We start from the raw sequence: 27991 nt of genomic DNA, 5'->3' as shown, positions 1-27991 counted from the left end.
TTGCTGCTGATTAAGCACTGACTCCGCTGACTGAAATGTGTTACAATGCTTTCTAATATTTACCGTAAGCTTCATGATATCAGCTGCTAAATTTATCCACGTCAGAGTGCTAACAACAGCCTACTGATGATTTGCCCAGCCTCCAGACAGGCTATATTCTGAAGCTGAAAGCCTGGTAGGCAAGCATTTTTTTCCCATAGCATTAGACCACCATGTTTCAAAGACGGATGCATGCTCACCACGGGACAACCCAGCAAAACAAGCACGAGCAGGGTGCTTTGTGTACATAAACTCTCTTTTTATTGCAGGGTACTGTAGCGTTATTACATATTAACTTGCAGTAATAAATGTAGTAAAACCAGTTTTACGAAAGCTTTTATAAAGGATTCCTCATATGTTATTCAAAATCCCCATGCACCTTTCTACTGCAGATAGTTAAATTTTTTTGTAGAGCATCATTTGCTGAAAAGCATTGTGCTTCGGTAATACAGACTAGGGGTGAGCTCAATGCACAGAACTATATCATGTAGGTTTCTATGTAGTTATAGGGCTGATACAGAGTTGAATGCCCATAAATAAGCAAATTATGAAAGTAAACAGTGCTATCAGTTGGTGGCAATTCTTTTAGCAAATAAACAAAAGGATATCGTGTCACATGAAGGAGAAACGCCTTAAGGTACTGTGTGAAGGTACTCCCAGATGTTGACACAATAGGGTTTAAGAACTCCATTTCCCAAGGGATGATACCTATCAAAATACTATTACAGTAAAGGGGAGTTATTAATGCCAGGAGTGAATTTGACCCACAGATGCCGTCACTTTCTGGAAAATCAATACTTGGGATGACTGATGTACTTCATTTTATTGTTACAGCTTTTTTGTTTTGTTTTTTAATTTGTGAATGAAAAAACTAAGTTGCTCAGACATCAGTCATTCTTCATCTACTGGGTTTTAAGTATTTTTTTCTATGAAGTGCTATAAGAAGAAATCTATTTACCTATAAATAATTCACAGTACAATCACATTTAAAAGAAATGTATTTATTTGCAGTGATCCGACTGTTTTACATAAAACAATCTCCTACTTCACTTGCATTTTCTTTTCTGTAATACATTTGTATTGACCAAAATTAAGAGTTAAAAGAGAATAATTAAATTACAAGTAGGGTTACAGACATTATGCGTGTGAGGTCTCACAGAATTTGTTTGAGCTAGACTAATTCAAAGCATTTATTTTTACAGCCAGATTCCAGCTTTAACTTGTCTATTAACCAGTCTGGATACTCACAGGGGGAGCAGTAAGGAGGTGTGGGCATTCAAGTATGCAGCAGCAAGCCAGGAATGGGAGACAACAATAAAATTCAGGGAGAGGTTTGAATAAAACAATCCTTACTTGCTCTCCTTGTTTGGCAGGGAAGGTGCCTTTACCTGTGAGCAGGATTAAAGTTCTTAAGGGATGCTCAGTCCTTCCAGCTATTCAGATGTAACATGGGAGGCACTGAAGGATGACTGCTCCCGCTGTTTGCCTTGATCCCTTGATTGCTTGATTGTGCAGTACCTGGGCAATCACCTGGGTGCTGCTCTGGCAGTTGTGTTTCCTCTGAAACACTGCTCCATTTCTTCAGTGCTTTGCAGTGCAAAAGGTGTTGCCTTTAGATATGACCTCTCTGACACTTTATAAAATTCTCTTCCATCGTTTTTGGTGCCACTAATCAGTATTGCCCAGTGCATGAACCATATTAAGTAATAAATCATTTCTTAGTAATATTATTATGAGAATTAGTGTAGCTCTGACAAAAAGAATAAAAAAGGCTTGCATAGCAAGTAAGCTTGGTTACTTCTTTCTAGACAGGAGATTTTTATCCCTAATCAAGAAAATGAAAGCTTGAGAGCCCCAAACCAGTCTCCTTAGATATCTTTCTCAAATGAGCAAAAGTTACACCAAGCCCAAACAGCTGCTTCACTATGCAGGATGCTGCTATCACAATTTAAGTAGAGACAGCTGTAAAAGTCTGGTGTTTTCTGTGTCAACTACATTGACAGGCTTAATGCTGGTTTTCCAGTAAATACACCTGTGTAAAATCTCTGATTACCCCATTTCTGTTATATCTGTGAGGGTCTCTACTAATTCTTCAAAAGAAGGACGTCCTTCAGGTTTCTGGAAAAAAAAAAAAAAAAAAAGAAAAAAAAAAGCAGAGGATAAATCCATATTAGCAGATTGATCAATTAAAGTATCCAACTTCAGAAGATGGTTATAGGTACATATTAAATTGCATTTTATTAATACAGTATTAATACAGGATGAAGAAAAGATCAAGTTTATTACTTGAGGAAATAAATAGATAAATAAATAGTGTTCTGCATGTCAGTGTGCCAGAAGTTAATAAAATGCTTCCTAAAACTCCAGCAATGCTTCCTAAAACTCCAGCAGCATGTGCACAGACTTTTTTTTCCCTTTTTTTTTTTTCCTTTTTTATATATATATATATATTTTTCTCCTTTTAGCCAGAAGTTATATATGGATTTCATTCCTGTAGTGGTTCACCTCTCAGGAAACCCTGATTCTCAGGGATATTTCCTGGGCTGTAGAAAAAAAGAAGAAGAAGAAAAAAAAAAAAAAAAAAAAAAAAAAAAGGATGTTCACTGTTGTATCATTTAGTACATTGCATCTTGGTATGGAACAAACTCCTCCTGGCTGACATCAGGAAAAGAGGGGACTTCTTCCTCATCTTCCCTCTGCTGGCAACCATCCCAGTGGATGTTTGCAGTGAGCAACCATGCTATGTGCAGTTTAGGTTTCAGTCTCTTAAATTTACTTACTTAGGGGCTAAAAATTTCATACAGCTTTAAAAGATTGGCAAGAGAGGAGAGGTAGGATAAAGGAGACAATGGTAGCAATGAGATCCCCCAACTGCTCTTCGTGTATGACTGCATATTTACTGGAAAGCATTACACACAAAGTTCTTCTGAAAGTAATTTTTATGTAAAATTAAAGATTCATTTCCTATAGATACTGCAGGAGGGACCTCAAGGGATTATTCAGGGGGAGAAGTTGATTAAATCCATTTTTTGACACCAATACAGAAATAAATAGTTGCTGGAGAAATGGATAAAGAACATTGTTGCAAGCACAGTAGCGAAGTGGAGAGGGTGAAAGGAAGGTACTGGAGCAGTGTACAGACATACTGATGTATATCTGGAAAATTGGAAGGAAAATCCACATGTAGTGGGCATACCCATTTTGTATATGAATGTGTTAAGGTTATCATTCAGAGGGAAGCTAGAGAGCTGTGCATGTCACAGAGGTGTGAAAAACATATTACGTTTGGTGCAGTAGATAAGTGAGACTGTAGTGGAATATTCAAAACTAGGGATGGTGTAGACCTATCATATAGATTATGTGCTTCGTATTTATTGGATGCAACCGTTAAAAGAAACAGAGGTTTGTAAACTTAGGCATGACTTGTGAAAAGCATAGTGATAAATACTGAACATGCCACAAAGTAAAGGTTTTATTGCCCCAGTTTTTGAGGATTAACTCAAAACACCTCAGACCCACATTAGCAATGAAGTATAGAGAGAGTAATGTCGTATCACAAGAAAACGAGCAACAAACCTCATGCCAACAGCTGTACATGACTTTGTACACAGTATGCGATGCCAAATGCGGTCGATAAAGCCGGTTTCCCTCAGAAATCTCACGGACAACTTCACAATTTGATTTATTTTCAAAAGGCATTTTGCCCTCTGTGAAGACTTCCCACATCAGCACACCTGGGGATGTAACCAAAATATTTAGGATAAAACAAGACCCACAAACCCACAAGCTATTTAACAATGTGAGAAGCCCCAAAATCACTCTTTTCCATGTACTGAATAATGCATGAAAGACATGGACAACTTGAGCTGAATGAATAGAGGAAAAAAAAAAAAAAAATCCACAGATGTGATTCTGCTCCCATTTAAGTCAGCTAAGATAGTGGTCCATAAAAATGAGACGAATAAGCATTTGGTTAATGGAGACTTACCAAGAACACACATATCTGTCAAAATCCAATTTTTAAATTAAAAATCTATTAAAAATCATACTCTTTCGAAAATATAGACAAGATTTGAAAAATAAGATAGACTAAAGACTAAGATAGGCAGCATCAATAAACAGTTGTAGTTTTCTCAATCACATCAGTAGCTATAGGGAAACAATATATTGCACATTAATCTAATCCACTCACCAAATGACCAGACATCGGATTTGCTGCTGTACTTTTTGAAATGAAAGACTTCAGGAGATGACCACTTGACTGGAAACTTAGCACCTGAAGAGCTGATATATTCATCATCAATGACATACCTGAAGAAGATCAGCAAATGCCATGTATTTTAGTGAGACTTAAAGTGCAAGCAGCTCTGGCAGCAATTCCACAGGTGGTTTATAATTCCATAAAAATATGGTCTCAATTTATAAGCAAATAAATTGTATCACTAATTTAATAAAAATTGCACACAGATACCCACACCATGTGGTTAAAAAGACTTCTATTTAAAAGAGTGACTTAATTGTGAGAAGTATGTCAGAGTAAATTGCTTTAATATCATCTGTGAGACTCACAAGATAGTTGTAGTTACAGGCCCCTACACCCCAGGTAAGAAAAAGAGCAACAATAAATAATTGTTGTCTCTTGTTAAATGCAAACTTTTCAAACATTTATCACACCTGAAAACTACTGGCAAAAAGTTACACTTATTTACACAGCTGGAGCTGCTGGACTCTGCTACCCAACTTCACAGATCAAATTTCTGGCACATTGTTACTACAGAAGAAGCACAGAAAGTTTTCATCACATACAAAGAAACAACCAGGTGCACTGAAGGATAATTTTGCCCAAGCTTATAGGAGCTGTGTTAAGACCTCTCAGATAAGAGGAGTTTATGTGCCCAATACAGGCATTTAGAGGGCAGCATTTGAAAAGGCTGATCCCAACACCTATACAAACTCTGTGCATGTTTTTCCATATTTATTTTCATGAACAGATGACAGAATGACAGTCCTAAAGCCATGCCACTGGTCTCCTCTTTTTGGCAACAGGAAGCCATTCAGGTCCATTACTCTCACATTGGACCCTGACAGCCCCTTGGTCTCTTACTGCGTATTCCAATGCATTGGGATGTGTCCTGACCCATGAGTCTAATTTTACCCTTTTGGCCATCAATGAAACTAGCAGGCACTGCCATGGCATAGGACAGCCTTTTAAAAAACAAGTATGTAGTTGTGAACTGCTGGGATGTGGTAATCCTTAGATAAGAAATAGGAGGTAAAATTTAACAGAAAGGTGGGCAACACAGCTGTGCTGACTTCAGCCATAAGGTGGACATCACCACCACCTCCTGCTCAGAGCTACACACTGCCTTCCAAGATGCCCACATCCAAGGTGAGACTATTCAAACCAAAATCAGCCAGTAAGACAAAGAAATAAAGGACTTTGTGCTGGGCTTGCAAGGAGTGATGGGGTAAGATGTAAGGGCAATTGTTTGGCTAGCCACTGGTCATTCAGTTAGCTCAGCTGTAAAATACAGTGCACCCTTCCATGGAAGTCCAGGAGGGCAGCGCTACATTTCTCTGACCTGTGGTTGTCAGAGTGCATTTTGCTCTTTCTTCGTGTTTGGCTGGTCCTCTCATTAAGTAGAAAAACCACTTCCCTGCTAAAGAAGCGCACATCACGCTTCCTGCCCTTGCATCCTCCCTGCCTCCTGCCTCACCTACTGAAGTCTCTAAAGGTCAGTACCAAGACCTACATCTCTTCCTGCGGGCTTTCTGTCCTTCTGGGCACTCAGAAAATTCGGGATACTTGCTTCTTTGAGCCTCTGGCAGTCCAGTGCCTGCTGCTGCTCTGTCCAAAAGCTACTCCTGACATTTACCAGACATTTGGTCCACCTGTCTTAAATTCACTGATGAGAAGAGAACAACGTGACATCCCGTTTATGGTACAAGAGTTAAACAGCAGTGTTATCACTTCAATCAAAATTCAGAAATTGAGCACAGTGGGATTCCCCAAGTCAGCTAAGGAAGCAGTGAAGTTAGCCCAAGTCCTCATTACCATCAACTGAGAACAGGGCACCCACTAAACTTGTACTTCCTACCTTGCCATGCCAAAGTCGGATACTTTAACAATGTGCTCAGCATTGACTAAACAGTTTCTTGCAGCCTGGGGAAAAGGAGAGAAACATATCTGAAATCTGAGCTAAAAAAACTTTTAAGAAAAATACAACAGATTAATTGTGTTTCAGCTCATATTGTTTATATTCTACAAGGAGATGAGTGTCTTGCTCAAAACATAAGGAAAAAGTAAAGTTGTCTCCAAGTAGGTGAATGCCTTTCAGTGCTGTGTAATTACACATACGTAGCATATACTAGCCTGAATGCTTGCAATATTTTCATGTATGATAAAAGCATTTTTAAGATGCAGAATCTTAGTTATCTGAGCAGATATTTTCCTGAATGCTAGGTGTTTGGGCACTCACTACCAATTTTTAAAAGTGTTTTTGTGACCTCTTTGTTCCCTGTGTGTGAGAGGTAGGGCAGACGAGCCACCGATATATCCCAGCATCGAGGTAAGGCAGCAGGGAGCAGAAGAAATGTGGACAGAGAAAGATTTTGTTGAAGTCTTACAGGACACATTAGTGTCCCACAGAATTCAGTGGCATATTCTGTATCGTCAGTATTTACCGAGAACCTCAGAAAACCTACTGTACTTACTAAATCACGGTGAATGAACCTATTTCTTTCCAGATACTCCATCCCTTCACACACATCCTGGCATATGCTCAGCAGCAGGTCCCTGCTGAGTTTCCCCCGTCTCTGCCGCAGGTAGTTGAGCAGGCAGCCGTTCTCCATGAACTCAGTCACTACATAGAGAGGCTTGTGGCGTGTGCACACTCCGTAAAGCTGGACCAGCTTCGGGTGGGAGAGTTTCCTGTTCAGGATTGTATTTCAGTCAGGTGATCGTCTGCTCTTGGCAGATGACTAGACTTTTCATTCTCATGATGATACTCAAAAACACTTTCAGTACTTGCTAAACATCCTTCAGTTCATCTGGCCTCAGAGTTGTCTCACTACCTAACACATTTCTTCAAATTCCTCCAAAAAATTCTGCAAGATCATCATAGTTCTTCCAATACATAATGGACAAATGCAACCTTGATATGGATAAAATGAAATGGAGAGGTCTAACTATGTTTGGTTTTCAGGCAGGGACATGAGCTGCTGCAAGCGTTCTCCTCAGCTTCCACCTCCTTCTATGGCCATGCCAAAAGCAGGTCTGCATAATTCTGTAATTTGCAAAATTAACAGAAATGGCAATACAGTTTCTTAGAAGCTTTAGTTAGGCACGAGCTCTGCCTGTGCTCCCAGAAGCACTAAACTATGGATGAAAGAATAGCTGTAGGAGCAACTACCAGCACATTTACTACCCGCTCACCTCCACCATGCAACATAGCACACACTCTAAAGAAAGACTCTGGTGATGGGCGTAGCAAAAACCCGCTTAGGCCACTACATCAACCTTTCTGTCCTGCACGTCCATTACTCCCATCAAAGAGGCTTTGTTTGCTTGTTTTAAATTGAATTAGGTCTTTTTTTCAGTCATCTTCGTGTCAACTATCAGACAGAATATTTTTGTACTTACATCATCACTTTGGCCTCCTCAATGAAGTCGTCCTCAGACATTGCACCTTCATTGATCGTTTTGATGGCAACTTTGATGGTTGCTTTCCATTTCCCCAGCTGAACGACTCCAAACTGCCCACGCCCAAGTTCCTTCATAAACGTCAGTTCTGCTGGGTTTAATTCCCACTCCTCTATAAAAGCAACCCGATGTTACAATAGTCTAGGAGACACGCCTTGCTATTTGTAGATAATGCACACAGAGAAATTTCACAACCCTTCATCATCTTTAGCATGGGTTTTAAATATCTGGAATTTTCCACATATATATGAATACATGACTACACATACATGAATGTTATTTTGCAGCTTGTAGAATGTGACTGCTGTATAAATTGCTTAATGCTGGAATGTCTTGAAGATAAGGCAAATGTATAGCTTTGATTACCTCTGAGAACATTTCAGCATTATCATACGTGATGTTTTTAACTCTAAACCAGTTCCAGGGAGATTGTATAGCTACAGAAATAGTTACTGGCTGCCTCCATTGTATTAACCAAAATTGTTCTGCCCTCCAGAAATATTAAGCCTTGATATTGATGGAAACATTCACAGTAAAGATAGATGCCTGTGGACATTCCTTTATATATAAACACATATATGTTTATTTGTACATCTGTACCAGCTAATACTAGCCTTCTGATCTATGTATGCAGCACTGGTATTTACTGCTTGTTTCCTAGCAATGTGTAAGATTTCATTCATTTCATTTCCCCATAAATAATATTAATTTCAATTTAATTGATGATTAAATAAATAAAATACCCTTTCAAAATCTATTAAGTGTATATTTAGGTCTGCTTACAAAAGTCCTGTTAGCTCTGAAATACACTAGTGGTTGTAAAAGAAGCACCACAGTGACTAAATTGCAGGAATTGAGTCACATCTCGTTTAGTTCTGACACCTTATGAGGAAATGCGTGTCTGATTCTTGTGATTATGAAGCTGTTTATGTGTTAACTTACGACTGGGAAATTTCACTGACACAATTATTAGCTGGATGAATGCATCTCAATTCTTGCCTAGACAGAAACCTAAATCTCCACTGAAACAAGATAAAAAATTTACCGTAACTAAATCCCGCTGTTGCTGGTGAAGAACATCCAATTGATCCAACTGGATGTCGGAGACGAGTGATAAGACCTGCAGGAAAAAAAGTACCAATATTCTGTTGACCAATTGCACTACTTTAAGATGTGCTACATTACACCTTTCCTCAAAAAAAAAAAAAAAAAAAGAGGGGAAAAAGGAATTTGACCTAGATTTCTTATTTCTTGAAGTTACTTTTTCATACAGTTTCTCACTACAGTGAAGAAATAGAAGAGGACTATTCAATAGGGCCCTGAATAGAGGATGTGGGGACACCTACCTTTTTCCAGCCTGCTTGGTAAGTCACTGTTTCAAAAGACAAGTACTGTTTTCAAAATTGCAAGTAATTGTTTGTGGGGTTTTTTTGTTTGTTTTGTTTTTTTTTAAGTTTTATTACTAGATCTATGACAATACCATCTTGGGATACCAGCTGAGATCTAGCCAGTGCTTGTATAAACATACATAGTCAGACAACTTCTACCTTGAAGAAATGATATTCAAAATTATTAAGTAAATTATGTTTTTATTAATACATTGCACTCCTGTGCAAATGCACTGTTACTCTACTTCCAACGTCACACCACTACAAAAGTATCGATAATTTCATACAACCAGAAGTGACACTCTTGCTTGCTTGTACAGTGTTAGTGATCCTAAGTAATACTACATGAGCTCTACAATACTACACCACCAACCTAAACAGTCTCTGAAGTACAATTTCTCAGGATTGTTTCCCACTACAAGAAATATTTTTGTGTCTGACATTCCTTTTACTCTCAATTTATGAGCCAATGGTACCAGTGAGCACAACCGTTTTTACTTTCCTACTTTTCAACCTGAAAAGTGTGTCTTAGCTTTTTTAAAGCTAGCTCCTTGTGCTCACCAAGGACGCCCTGCATGCATACATTCTTCCCAATGTTACTTTCAGATCCTTTTCTGTTTCATGCATTTACTACCATCCTTTTCCCTTGGGTGAAAGTCTCTGTCCATTCCTGTCTCTTCCTGCCTCACTAGTGTGAGGGGCTTTGTGCTTTCCTATCTCTAGTCATTCAGGGTAAAAAAAAAATGTTTTATACCATATTAAAATGATAATCAGAACCAAGATGAAGGGCAATTGTTAATGCTAGAAATTATAAAAGGCTGCTATGACCCAACAACTAAAGGTGGCTGACACTGGTAAGATGCAAGCTAGTGTTGGAGAGCCCTTGCGCTCCCTAACTCTGCCTTTTGTTTGGAGGGGGTGTTCCTGTGTGCCAAAATCAGTAAAAAGCTGCCTGCTGATGCATAGCATAGCTCCTGTTTTTCTTAAACTCTATACATGCAAGTCACTGGGTTATAGGCAAGGAAAAAAATTGTGATCAAATTTCATGCAAGTCTCATTCAGCCAAATATGAACCAGCAGAATACAGAGTAGGTAAGTACATAAGGCTTCTAGCTTTGTAAAATTAATTTCATTCAAGTGTATGAGTTCGGTAGACTCATTCCTCCCCTAACATATGCACATTGCAGCTACAACTTCAGCAGAAAGGATCATGGCATACTTGAATTCGTTAGCAACAGAAAAACTTCTGTCTCTTTTTATAAGGAAATGACTAGTGGATGAGTTGCTTCCAATCTTTCAAAGTCCTGACGAGCTTCAAAGCATCAGCAGTAATACCTTGATAGCTTATATCCACTACCTGCAGCATTGTGTCGATGGTATTGGATGAGTTCAGGAACAGATGAGAAGAGATATTTTTCTGCTACATAATATTGTTCCAAGTGATTTTTCTTAATTTGATAATGCCGAATGTCTCCACTGTGACTTCTGAAATCAACAAGAGATTATGATTTTCAGCAAAAATATTTGATATTATAAACCTAATAAAATTTTACTTGAAAAGCATGCACACAAAAAATCTGAAAACTTGGGATACAGTTCCCTAATTAAAATGACTGCACATAGTTGGGGTATTGTTTCAGGGAGAAAAAAAAAAAAAAAAAAAAAAAAGGCTTCTAAGGCTTCTCAAGTAGGTCTCTTTCCCAGCTTTGGGAGATAGCATTGTCCTGCTTTTGGCTGGGATGGAGTTAATTTTCTTCCTAGTAGCTGGTGTGGTGCTATGTTTGGACTTAGGATGAAAACAGCTGACCCAAAGGGACCAGAGGGATGTCCCGTACCATATGGCCTCATGCTGAACAATAAAACTGGGGGGGGGTTGGCCAGGGGAGAGGCTGCCAATGCTCAGGGACAGGCTGGGCATTGGTCCATGGGTGGTGAGCAGCTGCATTGTGCATCTCTTGTTTTGTGTATTCTTTTATCAGTACTATAATTTCTACTATTATTTTCCCTTAATTTTCCATCACATTAAACTGTCTTCATCTCAACCCACAATTCTTTTACCCTTCCATTTCGGTGGGTGGTAGGAGGGAGTGAATGGATGACTGTGTGGGGCTTAGCTGCCTGTTGTGTTAAACCACAACATGTGCTGTGTGTTTTATTGCACAAGTGTTTATCCCTGTATCATTGCATCCATAAGAAGCTGTAGCATGGAACAGATGGAGGAGGGCTGAGGGATAGCCATAGGGGACTGCTACAGATGTGAAGGGAAAGCGAGCCCAATAACAGTCCTCCAGCTGAAGAAGCAAGACTGTACAGCGAGGAGATTTTAGGAGAAAAAATGGGAGATGTTTTGGGACCACCAAAGAGCCTCGGAGTGATTTACACTGAGCAGAGCCTGCTGAGAAGAAAAGCAGTTTGATGTGGTGGCCAAAGGCTGTGGTGGCATGGAGGGGCAGCCACAGCACTTGACATAATTGGCAAGATGTGAATGTAAGGTCTTACTGCCTGTGTTACGTGGGTGGGATGAGCAGTCTTCACAGCAGATTATTTGAGCATTTCTATGAGTGCATGTCTTAGCAAGGCATTGGCACCCTGCCCCCCAGACCTACTGCCCACCACCAGCACTTCGGCATACAAGGAAGGGTATTACCTCAGAAGGCTGCAATTCACTGCAGTGCCCTCTGAACAGACCCCCAGTGTTTCACTGCTGCTGTGCACCACATACCAGCCTGCCCACTTATCCCGAGGAGCTTTAGGGAAGCTCTTCCTTCACACTTTGAGTCAAACCATAACCATTCAGACCAACTCACCCTTTAGACCGTGAATACACCGACAGTGTAAGGAGTCCCTGCTGGCTTGAATCTCTGACAACAAATGCGCCTTCTTTGCACTGAAAAGAAATCCAGGTAGAGTTATTTTCTGCCTTTGAGCTCCTTTGAAAAAAGTCCTTTGAAAAAAGTCCTTTGAAATAGGACTTGCAGCTGGTCACCAAATTCTGTGGAACACCTATGACTAGCAGGGTGGGTGTTAAAGCAGTGGTGAACAGGAATTGACAGCCAGGTACACAGCAGCGCAAACTCAACCGAGTGAAAATACCAAATGCCAGACAATTTCTTGGAGTTAAATATTTTAAGTGGATTATACACTTCAGTGTGAAGTAGTGAAAATTCATATATATTTTAAATATATTATATATATACAAACCAACAGAAAAAAAAAAAAAAAAGTTGTAAAACAGTTCTGAGATGTTCTTCTGTAGTTTGTCTTGCCCAAGCCCTGTGTTTTCATAACTGATAGAGGGTAGGATGCAGTATGTATTGTTTGCTCTGTACATAGGGAAGACACATGGGTTTTGTTAAGCTCTGCCACCTTACTAACTCACTTACCATGTGGATTTCAGTCATGTGTTTCATACCACAGACAAGTACAGCAAACTCCATGTAACTCGATTTATCCAGTATGGAAAATCTACACAGAATTTGCTGGGACTACTGCTTAAAATTTTGGGACATCTGGACAGTCTGCACTGTACAGTCTCCCCAGAAAGCCATCTCTTTGTTTTAAATCGCCTGCTCTTACTGCATGCCGAGCAGATTTGGATTTGACTGTTGAAACGCTCTTGATGCCGCTACAGATAAATCTTTGCAGATATCATTAACTCTGTGTATAAGCGGAGTTACCTTCTGTTGCAGGAGCAGTTCTGCCTGGCTTCTGTTGATGTTTTTGCAGTACCACCTGCAACACCAAGACAAGTTTTCCTTTAACTTCAGCCAGTAAAATATGTTTGCTCTGCTTCACAGAAGGCAAGGTTTAGTCTTAATCATTGAACAGTTTCCCGTTAAAAAACCTGAACAGAACTATTGTTGTATATCAAGCGTCTCTTAATTTGGAATTACTTCATTAGACCACTGAAAATACAACTACTTTCCCCATTAACTGATTCACTGTGATTAAGCATGAGGTCACACAAAAGAAAAAAACAGGAAACAGTTACGCCAGACCATGATGAAATTTACAGTCAGGCTCACTGCTTCAGCCCTCACTTCATTAGAGTTTTGCTGAATTTTACTCTTCTCTCCAGGAAACCAGACTGACTTGATTATAACTAACTTCCAGTCAATTAACTATACGTTCACAACAGGAAGAGATCAGAATATAGACATACTACGTAGTGAGCCTACAGAAATAGGAAACATCTGGATTCTGTCATTATGGTTTATGCTGTTGAAGTCCTTGGTGTCTGTAACTCCACATTACATACTCCAAGCAGATAAATCAAAATCAAAATGGTTAATTCATTCTAAGAGTAAAGTTCTGTAACCAAGAAAAAAAAAGGAGAGAGAAAAGAGAGAGAGAGGGAGAGCTTAAAGAAAAGACCTGTTCATATTGAGTAAAGACTGAAGGGTCAAGCACTGAAATGTACCACACCATTTTTAGAAAATAAGGCACAATCATCATTTTCAAGGGTACTTACTCGTATGTTTCTAAATTACTTTTCTTGTTCTCAGTAACATAGTTGCTGGGAATTAGGCCTTCATTCCTGAAAACACATATTGAGGGTAGTGTTGTAGTAAGATGTAAAATATTAATAGCATAAAGGTAAGCATCTTACTTTTATTGAATGAAAAAAAAAAAAAAGTTATTTATATTATTGACTATGTCTTCAGATACTGAATCCCAATGTGGGAATTGAATAAAAGTCTTAAGTCCATCGCAGGCAAAATCTTTCTGTTCCACAACTTTGGAGGAGAACTGAAATGAGAAAGTCAGCTGGGATAGGTACTTATATAGTGCCAAGAACAGCATATTAAGGAAAATTTTCAGGTTAAATCCAAGCAAAATTTAGGAAAAAATTACATTTCTTCCAAACCAGAAGCCACTTGCTTTACTTCTAGCCTTCTAACTGTACCTTTAATATGAAGAAATATAAAATGTGTGCTTGCATGTATATACAAAATAATAATCCAGTGGAATCTCACTGCAAATCTGAGTTGAGAAGAAGTATTTAAAGGAGGGTTCTGAATGAAAAAGAGACAATTTTATATAACATGTAACAACTCCTAACATCAGATTACAGGATACACTGAAGAAAATGTGAAGGAGAAAGGGGAACAACATAAAACAAACATAAATGTGGCAACATCACTAAATGAAGTTATCTAGCACTCTAACATGTCCAAGAATTTTGGATGAGGGGTTTTGTTTCAGGCAAGTGTCTTACCATTACCTGTGGTCCTTATGAGGTCTTTACAGTTGACACACAGCATTGTAAAGCACTTAAAAAAAATAAAGCTGGATTTTCGCATGGCTCAATAGCCCAGTGGATCATATGGTCCTCAAATGTCCTTATGTTGCTCAGGAACTTATTAAGTCTAGGACTTAATTCTACATTCCCACTAGACTGGAGATGCCATACCAATTCTTGGAGTACCAGCCACTGCCCAAACTCTTCCCAATTAATCCATGTCCCTTCTATGTATCTGGACACTTTCAAACCTCCCCTAAAGTTCATGTATCTTGTTCTATCTGCCTACAGGGTTGTAGGATAACCCCACAAGGGTTGTTTCAGGTTCTTCTTTCTGTGTAGGAAGAGAGAATGAAATTAGATGCCCGGTCTCTTACCCATGCTGGTCTCTTGCTTTCCACCAGTGGGGATCATACTGTTCAAGGATAATGTATTCTTCTGACTTCTTGAGCGTTAAATCAGATGGTCCTCTAGCAAAAAAGTCATATAGTGCAATAACTTTGACATTTTTTGTGTAGTCTTCCAAGGCCTCAGCAGGTAGAGGAGGTAACGGCTTGTTCTTTACACGCAATTGCCTCTTACGCTAGTGGAAAAAAGGTATCTTTCATAGTTAGTCTTTTTTCCCTACTACTTCTTGTTTAATTCCCCTACTGCTACCATGTCACTTGTAAAATAGTGAGACTCACATCTGAGTAGTTTGGTGTCAAAGCCAAAATTATAATGGAAAGTAAAGTAAATAATAGAGAAGCGATCCTCCTAGTCTCCATCCCCATTCTTTGGGTGATTTCTACATGTTATGAATGTTGGGACAACTCAGTGTAAATTAGCAGAACAACACTGTAAAAGGTGGAGTTACTCTGTCTGGCAATTTGGCCATTTATCTGAAGAATTAGTATGGAGAGTGCTGCAGACATTCTTAGCAAATGAGCAGAAATATAGGCTTTTTCTTATGCATCAGGTTAGGTTTTAGCTTTGCACTCAGTTACGCTTTGAAAACTCAGACTCATTCAATTCAGATCTAGCAAAATGAAGGTGGTCTTTTCACATGCAGCTGTGCAAGGTGAGATCGCATCTGCCCAACAGGAGAGACCCACCCTTCCCACCTCCACTGCCCAAACCCAATCTCTGGAGAAGGAATCACCCTTGTTCATGCCAGCAAACTTGGGAAACCTCACTGTGACCCTGTATTCCCATCAGTATGAATCTTTGCATACCTGAACTTTATAATTGTTATGCAACAAAGCAACCTACATGCTCAAGAGTTGGTTACTCCTCTGCTTGTTCTGGTACTGAGTCACTGGATGGCATGTCACATCAATTTGTGTTAAACCTGACAAAATGTTACTTACCCTGCACTTCCAAGTAGATGCATAGGAAACCTCTGGTTGTGAGGCAGAGTACTGGGTCACCAGGCCAGTATCAGGGTCCAGGTTCATTTTTGTTCTCATTGCTCTAATTTTGAAGAACATCAAATATTTTTGTGAATACGTCATATTGAAAATATGTCATATTGAAAATATGGCTATAAGGCCTCATTCATATTAGGGATGTGTAGGGCAAAGTTTCTGTAATTTTTTGTGTAATTAACAGTTCTGCTGAAAATAGACTTTTTAAAGTCTATTACGTATAGACATTCCAATCATCCTAATTGCTGAAAAACAGAAGAGTTTCACATACCTTTTTTGCACTGTGCAGCAGCAGCAGCAGCAGAAAACAGACTGGATAGTGTGATCTGCAAACAATAACATTTTCCATATTTGTAGTGATCCTGTTTGCTTGTTTACAGAATTAAGGACTACTTAGCTCTATTATTAGTTCTGTCTTGCTGTGAGGTGTATGGCAAACCATTAAGACTAAATTTGCATGCAGCAAATAGAGCAGAGCTTTCTTCCCACCCCAGCTATATGTGTCCACTGTCTCCCTTACAATGTCTTTTAATTATAAGGCTATATTATGTGTTAAATCTGCTCACTAAATCAGGGAAGAAAAAAAAAAAAAAAAAGGCATCATCAGCCAGATCAGTACTAATTTAACTGATTGCACTGCCCCAGTGCAATGAAAGGGATGGGAACATCATCAGTGACAAGAGGCAGAGAAATGTCCAGATTCAGCAATGACAGAATTTTTAGACCATTTGAGCCAAATATAAAACCACATTTGCATGACAAGCTTTTTCTTATTCTGAGATTTACTAAAGGAGACACAATACATTCCGTTCTTTGACTTAATACTGATTTTCTTGGTTCTGTTCCAGCCATTAATACAATTAGCCAAGCTTTAAAATGTTATCAAAATAGGCACTTTAAAATTATGTGCCAAGTAGCTGATAATCCTGAGATAAATACAATAGACACAACATCATATATTTTTCAGAAAAGTTAATATAGGGTATCTTGTATGAGCAGCAGGCAATCTATGGTGTAATTTCAACTGATTTTAAAAAGATTAGAAGGCACTAAGAAGACTTAAAACTGGTAAATAAATGGTCAACATCTGCTCTGTTCCACCTCCATGCAGGCTCTGCTACAGAGGCCATGCTATAGGAAGAGGCCTTGGAAGTTTTTTGAAATAAGTTTCCTGAGGTCTCTGTATTTTGTTGCTTTATTTTGTTAACAGTTGTACTTGATGATCTTGAAGGTCTTTTCCAATCATCCATTCACATGATGATCATTCACATGATGGTCCCTTGTACAGTCCCACCATGTCTTCATGTTTTTTCTCTCATAGTATTTTTGATTTGTTAATCCTAATGACCTAATCTAGCTTGGAATAAATAGGATGGTCCTTCTGGTGTTCTGTAAGAATTTTTGCCAATGCCTTTTACCAATGCTTCAGCAAAGTGTGCCGAGAGTGTTAATCCTACCCCTCAAAGCATTAAGTAGCCAACTGCATGATGAAATGTAATTATTTTCTCTGTAAAGGTACATAATTTAGCACATCTTGCACTAAAAGGAGAAGAGAATATCAGAAGTCAAAAAGATAAGAGGGAAATTAGTTCTTAGTTGGAAGAAGAGACCTATCTCATATGTGTTTTGGTTAGCGTATTTCTCATGAAAGTCGTGGGGCAATTTCCCTTAGACTGTTGCATCCTGTGAAGAACCCGTCGTGTGGGAAGCAGGCAGACTTACATTAATCACAAGACACTATCGACTGTTTGATAAAAGTTTCCACTGACGGCTATGCAAAATAGACCAATTACGAATACCCAAGCCAGCTGACACCAACAATTTTCTTTAAAGAAACCAGGCAAAACTTAGGGGCAATGTAATTTATTTGCTGCATGGTTTTACAGTGTATTAAACCGTCTCTCAGCTGCTTAATACTATAGTAGCTTAATTTTGCCTGAATACAGTCTCTAGCATTATTGTATAACACTTAATGTCTTAAGTGAGAACAAGCTTGGAAAGAGCAATCCCTCTCAAAAAGTCAGCTGGGAAATATTTCTGTTTTATTAACATTGCTTTAAAATAATGTTCACTGCTCCTAAAACAAACAAAATAAAATAAAATAAAAATAAAAAAATCTGAATTGAGATAGTGTCAGGGTGTTAAGGAGTGTCTGTTGAGCAGAACGAATGAGTGCCTTGGAAGCACTGGGCATGACAGCGTGGTCTTGCTACATGTACTGGGGTCTTTTGAGGGCTCTATTACGATTTCATTCAAAAAAGGGGTGTTTAAACTTCAGTACAAATAATTACATGCTGCTCACCAAACTTTCCTAAATATCTTGAGACAGAATTGTGTTTGTCTCCTGACCTAAACTGTCTTAGGTTCCCATTTCTTTTTATAATCAGTTTTGTGTTTCATAAACAGTGAACAACATGGGTGAAAAAATCCCTAGGTCTCTTTTACTTCTGCCATTGCCATGAAGTTTAATTATTGTTTGCAAAGTATTTCATGACATACAAAAAGAAATAGGACATTTGAAAGCTTGTCTATTTCTTCAGATTGCTTCTGGTCTAATTAAATATATCGTTCCTCATTAAATATATCATTCCTCATTCCATATTTCTGTTAATTGTTCAGTGAGGACTTGCTGTCCTCATTGAACAATTAACAGAAATATTTAGAAGGAGCACTGCAGAGTTGCAATATAATGTGAGAATGATGTCCTAACAAGATTTTACGATTTGTCCTTTACGACAAAAGCAAGGAGTTCAGGCTGATGTTATGCACGTGTAAGCTTGTCTCACTTTTCCCTAAGAGCCTAGAGATTTGAATAATTTTCTGGAGCAAGCTCAGGAATTCTTTTTGCCTTCAGCAAATTTCAGACTTGCTCTGTTAAGGGATGCTTTTCATGTTTGACTCCCCTTTTCTATGCTAAAAGCAATTAGCAATAGATGAATGTATGTGATGTTTTTTACAAACATCCCAAGCATATGATATTAAGTATTCAGTCTCTTGTCTGGTCCATAAAATGACAGGAAAAGTATAGGTTAAAGCTGTCGTTACAATGCTTCCTAGGACACATGCTTTATTTGGTGATTTTTTGAGGCTAGAGTGTCTAACCAATTAAAGATAACAAAATACGACCAAGGCTAGAAGTTAAGGCTCAGGTTAGACGGAGGGTGTGGGCCCAACAAGCCCATTCTGCACTGAGTTTCTGGGTCCTAAGGAGCACAATGGTTCTACTAAGTTCTTGTCTCCCACCTCTCCCTACCAGGGTATTTTAAGGATCAAATCAAGGCCTAAAGGAAGAAAATTTCCAGCTCTGAAAACACACCAGCCTTCATACATCCATTCCCTGCAAACTCACTTCTGAAATTCTGCATGTACATTACTCCTTTAGCACTTCTAAAAAAAATTCAGTAGAAATTAATGAAAGCATGAATTAATGCAGTGTAAGCTGTTAATTTCTGTTTTGAAACTTCTGAGTTCTGCAAGGAAATATTTCCAGGGAGTGCTGAGAGACAGCGGCCTGGAGCTCCATGGAACTGAACCACAGGTCTTCAGCGTAGGTCCTGCTTTAGTTAAACCAAAGTCATACTGCAAATTTTGACCTGATGGATTGGAATTTCAGCATTTCAAGCAAAGATCAATGCGTTGATTTATGCACTGAACATCCTCCCTAGTCATTGGCAAGCTTCTTGCACAATACTTTCTCTCCTCTTCATTAAAATCATATTAGTTCAGTTCAAAACTTGCTACTGTTGAGCCTATGATGTTATTTGTTTGGTTTTTTTTTTGTCAGACTTGGCCAACACTGCAAACAGTGAAAGCTTTGAGACACTGAATAATTTGATTAAACTGGCTTACACCTTGATCTTCTGTGAGCAACACAGGAAAATCTCTACATGTAGGGCTGCCTCCTGGTGCCGCAGCGGTGCTCACTGCAGTGCTACAGGAAGTCTGCATTTCCTGCCTGAAGCTTCTCGGGGTTGCACACGCCCTCCTGTAACTGAGGCTCTTCCTTCCTTTATTTCTCCTCTTCTATTCAAAAGCCATAAGTCAAAATAATAAAATATACTAAAACACTACCCACCCCTGCATTTTAAAGGCAAAAAAATGGCTAACTTTTCCAACACAAATAAGAAATTGAAAGTAGATTCCTAGAAGTTAGAGTTTGCAATACTGCTTCTTGTTTTCCCTTCTGCTATGCCCTAACTCAAATCACAGAACTCAGTGGAATAATTCTGATTTCCCTCAATTTTGAATCAAGGACCTTTTCTTAAGCAAAACACTTCACATTTGTCAAATACTGTTAGAGTCACACGTACTAGTAGGCCTTGATCCCCCGGTCACACTGACATGTTCATCATTTAAAATTAAGTGGTGATGGTATCAGTGAGAGCTGAACTTCAGCAAGAAGAAAATCACATTTTGCAGTGTGTTTTGGGTCCCATTTTTTGAAGAAAACAACAAGACCTGGAAGATCTATTATATGAATGACATACTTGGATAGGACACAGGAAAGAGACAGCAGTTAATGGAAGTAAATATTCAATAATTTTTAACAACAAATTATTTTTGGATGTTTGTTAAAATAAATCAGTTATGAACCTATCGCTGTTACCAGGTCCTGCTTCCCCGTTTCCTACATGATCAAACATTTTCCCAAAGCTTCCAGAGAAATTGGTCAAATCTTGCTTCTTCTAAATCCACTGAAGGAAGATTTCTCCAGCACCCGCAGCCCCACTAGACCTTGCAGCCCACATTTCCTGAGTTATGTCAAAACATAAGCTACCAAAACACATTCAGCTTTGATCATCAGGAAGCATAACCCATCATGAATCAATTAAAGTGGGTAACTTAAAACCTACATTTAAATCAAACAAGATGAGAATTTAGGCTGTTGATTCTCCTTCTTTAATGAACCTCCTTCTTTAATTGCGTGGAGAATTTTCTCTCTCCAATTTCTGATGGAAGTTTGCAATCTCAAAGTTCAGCCAATTCTACAAATAATCCAACATGGAAACAAAAACATATCCCATTTCACTGCTTGCGTCTTTTTCTTTCCGGAAATGGCTGGATTAGGAGGAAAATGCTTGTTTTTAAGAGTGTCATATTATCTTTCTGAGGACAGAATAACAAGTATGCATCCCAATGCTAGTACAGAGCTATGATAACCTATAGGATGATGTCTGAAATCATACATTTGAGCATGCAGAGAAAATGTACTGTGGCAAGGAAAGCATGTCAAAGAAGTGGAAATCCTAGTAAAGTGGTGTTCAAAATGGCCTTACAAATATCGACCATAAAATTTTGATGCTGACATTTTTAAAACCAACTTAGAGGCCTGAAAAAAAAAAATCCATCTGGGCACAATTGAGCAGATGGGATGCTAGAGGAAGAAGATTGGCCTGTAGTGAGGTGAAACAGCTGTTTGCTTGAAAAGCTGAAACATAGTCCCAACAAAACCAAAAAGGCACAGTGAAAACGTGGAAGCCCATTGCTGCCAGTAGGTGCTCTACATCCCAAAACACCCTGCAGAATGCTTTGGGACAATAAAACGGTCTGTGGCCAATTCATATGCAATCTTCCTCCTATCTTCAATTATGCCTCACTCTAATTTGTAGTCCTGGGGAAATAGTATCAAAGAACTTGATGAAGACAACAGGTTAGAGATGAGTTTTTATCATTTGCATTTTATATTTTTATTATTTCATAAGCTTCTTGGCTTGAGCTTGTTTTTCTGATTCACTGCATCTCAAAGTACTAGTAATTCTGAAATCGTTGTAGTCCCTTCCTAGCATGTGCATTTTTGTAGCATGTCCTGCACAGAACTCTAGTGCTTGCAGCAGGGGTAGCTTAACTCTATACGATACTACACTGAGAAAAAAATCAAATCAGCTTCACCCGTCAAAATTAAATTTTTACCGTAACGCACATTATGCCTACTGATCATGTATGTTTGCACCTCAACTAGAAGAAAGCTACAGTACAGTTTGCTGCTAAAAATACTTCAAAAGACAGGTTTTCAGCTTTTCAGTTGTGTAAGTTTAGGCTTTCTATATTTTCCCAAGTTAATTCTGCACTGGAGGAAAGACAACTGTAGTCCTACCAAACTTTTTATTCATGTCTATCCTAGACAGTTTTAAGGACAGTTATGTAGATAGTTTTAAGGACAGCAAGTGGGAATATCTCTGTGCCTGTCTGGAAGAGTAGATGTTTTGCTAAACCCATCATATACTGGATTCATATTTATGTAGCAATTTTGAAAGTAAGTCAAAACAAGAAGTCCAAATACAGATCACCTAAGCAGCACAAGAGGAAGCTGTTTGGTGTTTTTATGGCAATGTTTAAATAGCTCATTTGCTAAGTATACAGCTACTGCACAAAACAATACTTCCAAGATAAAAATATGTGGGCCAATTTACTTACAGGTAGAAAGAATCATATCTGGTTGTCTGCTTATATTCAAATGAAACGCAAACCTTTCTTCATCAGTTGTGCCAGTAAAACACCCCTGTCTGAGTGCCTAGCTCTGCTCTGAAGCCTGGTAAAACACAAATACACTTTGACCCCGCCTACTTTCCTAAAGAAAAAAAAAAGAAGAGTAGATACTAATCACACATCTGGTAAGTAAAAAAAAAAAAAAAAAAAAAAAGTGGAAAAAAAATCTCTCTGCTTTCTAGAATCAAATATATACTTTACAAAAAAAATATTGAACTATAATCAGTAGGGTCAAGTACTGCTTAAAAATGGGGAAAAATCCAGCAGATGTATACCACAGAATTTGGTTCAGTTTAGATGAATTTTTGATCCTGTCATTTGAAAAAAAAACAGTTTTAATAAGAGGGAGAAGGTATGAAGTTGCTTTAGGATAACTAAGCTCATCCAGAAGAAATGATGGCATGGTTTCTCCCAATGTCTTCAAAGACAGGTTAAGTAACCAAGACAGCTGCCTCCTGATCTATTCTGATTCATCCCCAAATTAACCATCTGAGGCTAGATTCAACTGAAAAATTAAGTAATCTAGTAATAAGGTGCCTCATAGTTCCCAATATCCCAAGTAAGCATCAAACCAACAGGGGATATGCAGAAATTATCCTTGGGTAGCATGAAGAGGCAGGTGAAGGGCAGGATCCAAACTGGCAGCCAAAGCACCCATCCTCAGTGAGGAAACTCCTGCCAAAAGTCAGTACATTTAGGGTATGTTTATCATATATATTAATGTATAATTATTGTAGAATAAAGAAACAGCCATAAGGTTTACTGGAAACTACTAATCTCCTGATTTTCCCATGCTTCATATATGTTTTCTGGGAAATGTTGCTTATTCCTGTAAAATTCCTCATTACATACCGTTGGAAGTGTTGGCAATGCCATACTTTGCAGTGTCTCCACCAAGAAACAGGGATTCAAAGAAGCAGCTAGAGAAGGAAAGATGAGCTTGGCTTACCTTAGATCTTTCATGCTCTTTTTTTCTACTACAGGTAGAAAATGCAAATATTTTTCCCTTCAACAGTACATGCTGTTGGTATTCATTTCGTAGTGGTTCAGACTCAACACTTTGACAGGTCTGTTTGTATAGCAGAGATAATCTCATGAGGCTTCATCATTAAGAAAAAGGAAATAACGATTTAAACTTTTTCTGACACCCTGAAACTGTTCTATGGAATACCACAGGAAAAGGAAAGTATTTCTGCAGACAAGAGACTTCCTCCTTTTGAACATAAAGGCTTAGACAAAGCAGTGAGGGGAATCTAAGACCCTCCAAAACTGACTACAGAAATGATAACATGCAGCACTGATGGAATCTGTTAAGGTAACTATACTGACCTTTAATAACTTTATTTGAAATAAACTTCACTATACTTCTCTTTGCATGGAAACTTTTTTTTTTTTTTGGGGGGGGGGAGCGGGCAGGACAGACTTCAACAAGGCTGCAGAGACTTCTGCCTCTAGCAGAAGGGGAAGGGCACAGAGCTATTAAAGAGAGTTCAGCCTTTTCTGCATTAAACATTTGATCACAGCCAAATTCAATTAAATATATATTGATACTATTTAATAGAGAGTGTGTACACAAAGATACGTATATACATGGGCTATCATAATGCCATATTCACATGGACAATATGATCACACGAACAAAAAGCTTGGTTTACAATGCACTGTCCTGACAGTAAGTTAATAGCAACACATTACACATTGTTCCAAATCATAGTTAACATTCATTTTATTTACACACACGTGTAGTATGACATTATCTGTTAAAAACAGAATGGTTAGATCCCTGTACGTATATATGACAGACAAAGACGAGCCCTCCTTTTGCACACTTGAGAGTGCATTTTCTCTCATTTACAACCCCATGTATTCAGTTGTATGTAAGACACGGTAGGAAAAATTTGTTTGAAAATTTCAAGAGAAAAACACACAGTTTATATAAATAAATGCATGGAATTTATATATTTACAATACATACAGCATATAAATTATTTTATAATTAATCCAAAACAAGGTACTATGGTACACTGACAGCCAGTTGTGCTGAATCTTGGACTGATTTTTCATGAATAATGTCAAGACTAACCTTGTAAGATCTCCACTGGACCAAACAGCCTAGGATGGCTTGGGGCATATCATGGCTCAGTCCTGAAGCAAATCTTCTTTGGAGTGTTACACTGAACTGAGACTGCTGTTAACAACCTACCACGTGCAAATGAATGAGGCACATTTTGTGTTCTTGGTGCATCATAAAACACCCATCAACTGCAAAAAATAATGTTTCTGGAGAATCTCTAGAAATGTTTGAATGTCAGTCAATAGACACTTATAGATACCTTCAATTTTTAAGCATGTAAATCACTACTACTACTACTACTGCCTGTGTAAAGAGAAACTCAGAAACATGGACTGTACATACATGAATCCAACCCAGTAAATGCAAATTAAGTTCCTGGGCTTTGGTCATATTCTCTTTCTTTCTCCATAAACCACACACTTTTTTGGTTATGCAGTGCTAAGTTTTCAGAGGAAATACTGCCAATATTGCTGAAGAGAATGTGCTCATTTCCCAACATCATGTAAAACTATCTATTGAAGTGAATCAAATGTTATGGGTTCCCCAAGCTGTTTAGCAGCATCCAGCAGCCTACAGGACCAAGCCTTTAAAAAGGAATGATGAAGCCACATCTCTTGAAAGTGATTTCTTCTCTATACTTCTGCTGATGTTGTCTTTTTTTTTCAGAAAGCATCTTCATTTTCTGCAATGTCAACGATTATGTGGAGCAAGTCTTCAAAAGTTGGGCGTCCCTCTGGCTTCTAAAAACAAAAATATACATAGCTGTGATCAGAAAGCAAAAAAGTTGTGCTGATTTGGGTAAATTCTTTGTCTCAACATCATTCCATCACAATGAATTTACTATTTCATTAAACGTGATGTGAAAAAAATATTTCCCTGTGTAAGTTTTGGATGCATCACGATTTCAGTGTTACCTTTTCTTCCATGTTTTGGAAAACAGGAATATGTCTTGTTGGACTACACCCTTCATATAATTCATTATTTTGCATAATGCTACATTTTTTTTATTTGTCTCCCTATCCTCCCAAACAAAAGATTCCAATCTTTCTTTAGGCAACTTGTTCATGCTCCTAAGCATTCTGAGTGTGATTCTATGAAATCTCTTCCATATTTTTTGGACTGAGAAATGAGACTGCATCATAGACTTAAGCAACAGTATCCTTCATTTACTCTATTTGTCTTCCATACAGTTCCCTGTATGTCATAACATCCTCTTTGTTTCATTTGATTACATCAGTACAGTGAGGCAGTTTCTTTGCTGACCTTACTGACACAGTTAATTTAACACCTTTTCAATGCCTGAATAACTTGTACCTTTCCTCCATTTATCAGCCTAAATAAATTTGTGAATTTTGAAGACTCAGTATTCACACATTTTTCAAATCATTATTAAATTTATTAAGCAAAGATGAAGGTACCTACAGTTAATCATATTTTTTGACGAAGACTGTCTACACATTGCCATTATTTGTGTCCTGTTTGTGATTCACAAAGATTCTCTCTTTCCAACAGTATGATTGCTTAGATTTTGCTGTTAATAACCCCTCATGAAATCAGTAAGTTTTTAATCAATTCAATGATGGTCATACAAATTCTATAAACACATATTGATATGCAGAGAGTGTTAAGAAGTAACTTACTGTTACTTACTTCTTAGTCCATTTTAATGATCACTTCAAGCAAGTTACCAAGTACAAACAAAATTTAATGGTCTACAATTTCCTAGCTCCCGTGACAAGCCATTCTGGATTTATTATTTTGCAGCCCTCCAGGGCACTGTTGTTTTTAATGTATTTTTTTTATAAACCAACTGCTTTGTATGTTTTAGAAATCCACCAGTCAGTTTCACGACTAATTACTTTTTGTTCCAGCACCTTCTCCTTCAAGACACGTGTTGGACAGTATGTCATCTTTATTACTGGAAAAGAGCAGTCTTTCCCTGGTACCCCCTGTGGCAAAGACTAAGTAGAAATCAATCATTTAGCTCTTTCCATTCTTTGTTTCCCTGATTGCTCTCTCAAAATTAGAGGCAATTAATTAAACCCATCTAATCTTTCATACACTATCTACATTAATACTTTAAAATCTGCTTTATATTAAGTTAGTTGGTGCTTAAAGTGTTTAATTTAGTTTTCATCTCAGTTGTATCAAAATTATATTTGACGACTCTTATATACCCACTTTTCCCTCCTTTCTTCTCGCCTAAGGCATGTATTAGTGTCTGAACTAAACTCATTCTCCCACTGACCTGAGTACAGGGCAATTCTCTCCACCTCACTCAGCTGGCTCTGTTGATACAGCAAATGTACAAGTTTTCCATCATCTGTCTACCAACATTCAGGTCTGGTCTACATCTCATCTCTTGTACCCTGTCTTTAATACACCATCAGCAGTAGATCAAGGGGCACCTTCTTTTCCCTATATTCCTCTTTATGCATCTCTTGTACCACCTGTACAGGAAAAAAACCCTGCTCTTTTTTGTTCTACCAGCCAACAGCTATTATCTCCATACAAGTACTGCTCAGGAAAGAAAGACACATGAGTAAGACTTCTGGGATCTCAGGCCTTGATGACCTGGTTACAGTCAGAATGCCGCAATACAGATTAATTGCTGTTGCTGGACTGATCCCCCCCCTTTTTTTTAATTCAAAGGAAAAAACATCCCCCCACACCAAAAAATGCATACCTCCTGCCAGCACATCATCATGACTTCATACACCTGCTTACAGGCCAGTTTGGGTCGATACAAACGATGTCCTTGGCTAACCAGAGTTACCACTTCATAGTTAGAGCTTTTTTCAAAGGGCATTTTTCCTTCCGTAAACACTTCCCACATTAAAACACCTAAAAAATGAAAATAAACATTAAGAAAATAAGCAAATAAGTTCTTAAAATGAATGTTTATTTTAAGCTCTCGGCTCAGTCTTTCTGAAAAAAAAATAGCTTAAGATCCATATTCTATAAGCAGTGTTCACCTGTGTCATTAATGAAAAAAGTTTATTCTAGTAGCATGGATTTTAATAAATAACAGCACTAATAACCTCTGTGGAACTTTATGCAAGCATAAAACCATGGTAAGCAGTTTCTCTGAACTTCTTCATAGATGTCTGAATTCTTCCAGATAACTGGAGCTTAACTACTATTGACAAAATGTGAAAATGGTGCTTTGTTTCAATGACGAACATCTTACCGAATGACCAGACATCTGACTTGCTGCTGAATCGACTATAATTAAAAACTTCTGGGGGGCACCACTTCACAGGAAATTTAGCCCCCGAGGAGCTTGTGTATTGATCATCAAGGACATACCTAAAAAAGAAAAGCATTAAATCTTTCTGTTGGCCGCCAAGCCTACAAATCATAATTTAGATTTGGAGTTGAATTTCAGAAGCTCATATTGCCACCTAATGGCCATGACTTGGTAACACATGATAAAAACAGCTTCAGACCAGCACTAAGGTTTCAGTCAAGGCACAGTTTGATTTTGTATTTACCTTGGCGTCTTGAGATTATTAGCTATACAACAAAAGTCTAGGCCACATGCAACTCAAATTTTTCTGTGTTACCAGAAAAATGATGCAAAATCGTCCATTTCTTGCTCTATTTCTCACTGGTAAGTCTGAATTCAGGTATCAAGAGACACGCAAGCTGAGT

At 38.2% G+C, this 27991-nt stretch overlaps 2 protein-coding genes across 3 annotated transcripts in view; both read right to left on the bottom strand.

Moving 5' to 3' along the window:
• Window positions 1-1573: 1573 nt before the first annotated feature.
• On the bottom strand, window positions 1574-22319 carry TXK (TXK tyrosine kinase). Its single transcript, XM_035326516.1, has 15 exons — window positions 22192-22319; window positions 16049-16103; window positions 15721-15823; window positions 14749-14954; window positions 13601-13666; window positions 12807-12861; window positions 11937-12016; window positions 10487-10614; window positions 8787-8861; window positions 7682-7853; window positions 6754-6970; window positions 6138-6202; window positions 4232-4350; window positions 3616-3773; window positions 1574-2157 (listed from the first exon to the last, which is right to left on the bottom strand). The coding sequence occupies exons 1-15, from the start codon at window positions 22205-22207 to the stop codon at window positions 2089-2091; spliced, it is 1584 nt and encodes a 527-aa protein (XP_035182407.1). The 5' UTR covers window positions 22208-22319; the 3' UTR covers window positions 1574-2088.
• Window positions 22320-23964: 1645 nt separating this feature from the next.
• TEC (tec protein tyrosine kinase) overlaps window positions 23965-27991 on the bottom strand; it is a 49970-nt gene continuing 45943 nt past the window's right edge. For both annotated transcript variants that reach the window (XM_035324268.1, XM_035324269.1), the window contains exons 16-18: window positions 27528-27646; window positions 27024-27181; window positions 23965-25077 (exon numbers count right to left, since the gene is read on the bottom strand). In XM_035324268.1, the coding sequence (XP_035180159.1) occupies window positions 25000-25077; window positions 27024-27181; window positions 27528-27646 (355 nt within the window). In that variant the 3' untranslated portion in view covers window positions 23965-24999. The remainder of the gene's footprint in view (window positions 25078-27023; window positions 27182-27527; window positions 27647-27991) is intronic.

Source organism: Oxyura jamaicensis, chromosome 4 (assembly GCF_011077185.1).
Source record: "Oxyura jamaicensis isolate SHBP4307 breed ruddy duck chromosome 4, BPBGC_Ojam_1.0, whole genome shotgun sequence".
Classification (NCBI taxonomy): domain Eukaryota; kingdom Metazoa; phylum Chordata; class Aves; order Anseriformes; family Anatidae; genus Oxyura; species Oxyura jamaicensis.
Note: the sequence above shows the minus strand (reverse complement) of the source record. Positions and strands in the feature narration are given on the sequence as shown.

Bases quoted from the DNA above. Each gene is read 5' to 3' on its own strand.
- TXK (XM_035326516.1), bottom strand. The intron at 8,862-10,486 runs GTAGTGGATATA...TTTTTCCTGCAG, and splicing joins CCATCGACACAATGCTGCAG to GTCTTATCACTCGTCTCCGA. The intron at 2,158-3,615 runs GTTTGTTGCTCG...TTTTTTTTCCAG, and splicing joins TGTACAGCTGTTGGCATGAG to AAACCTGAAGGACGTCCTTC.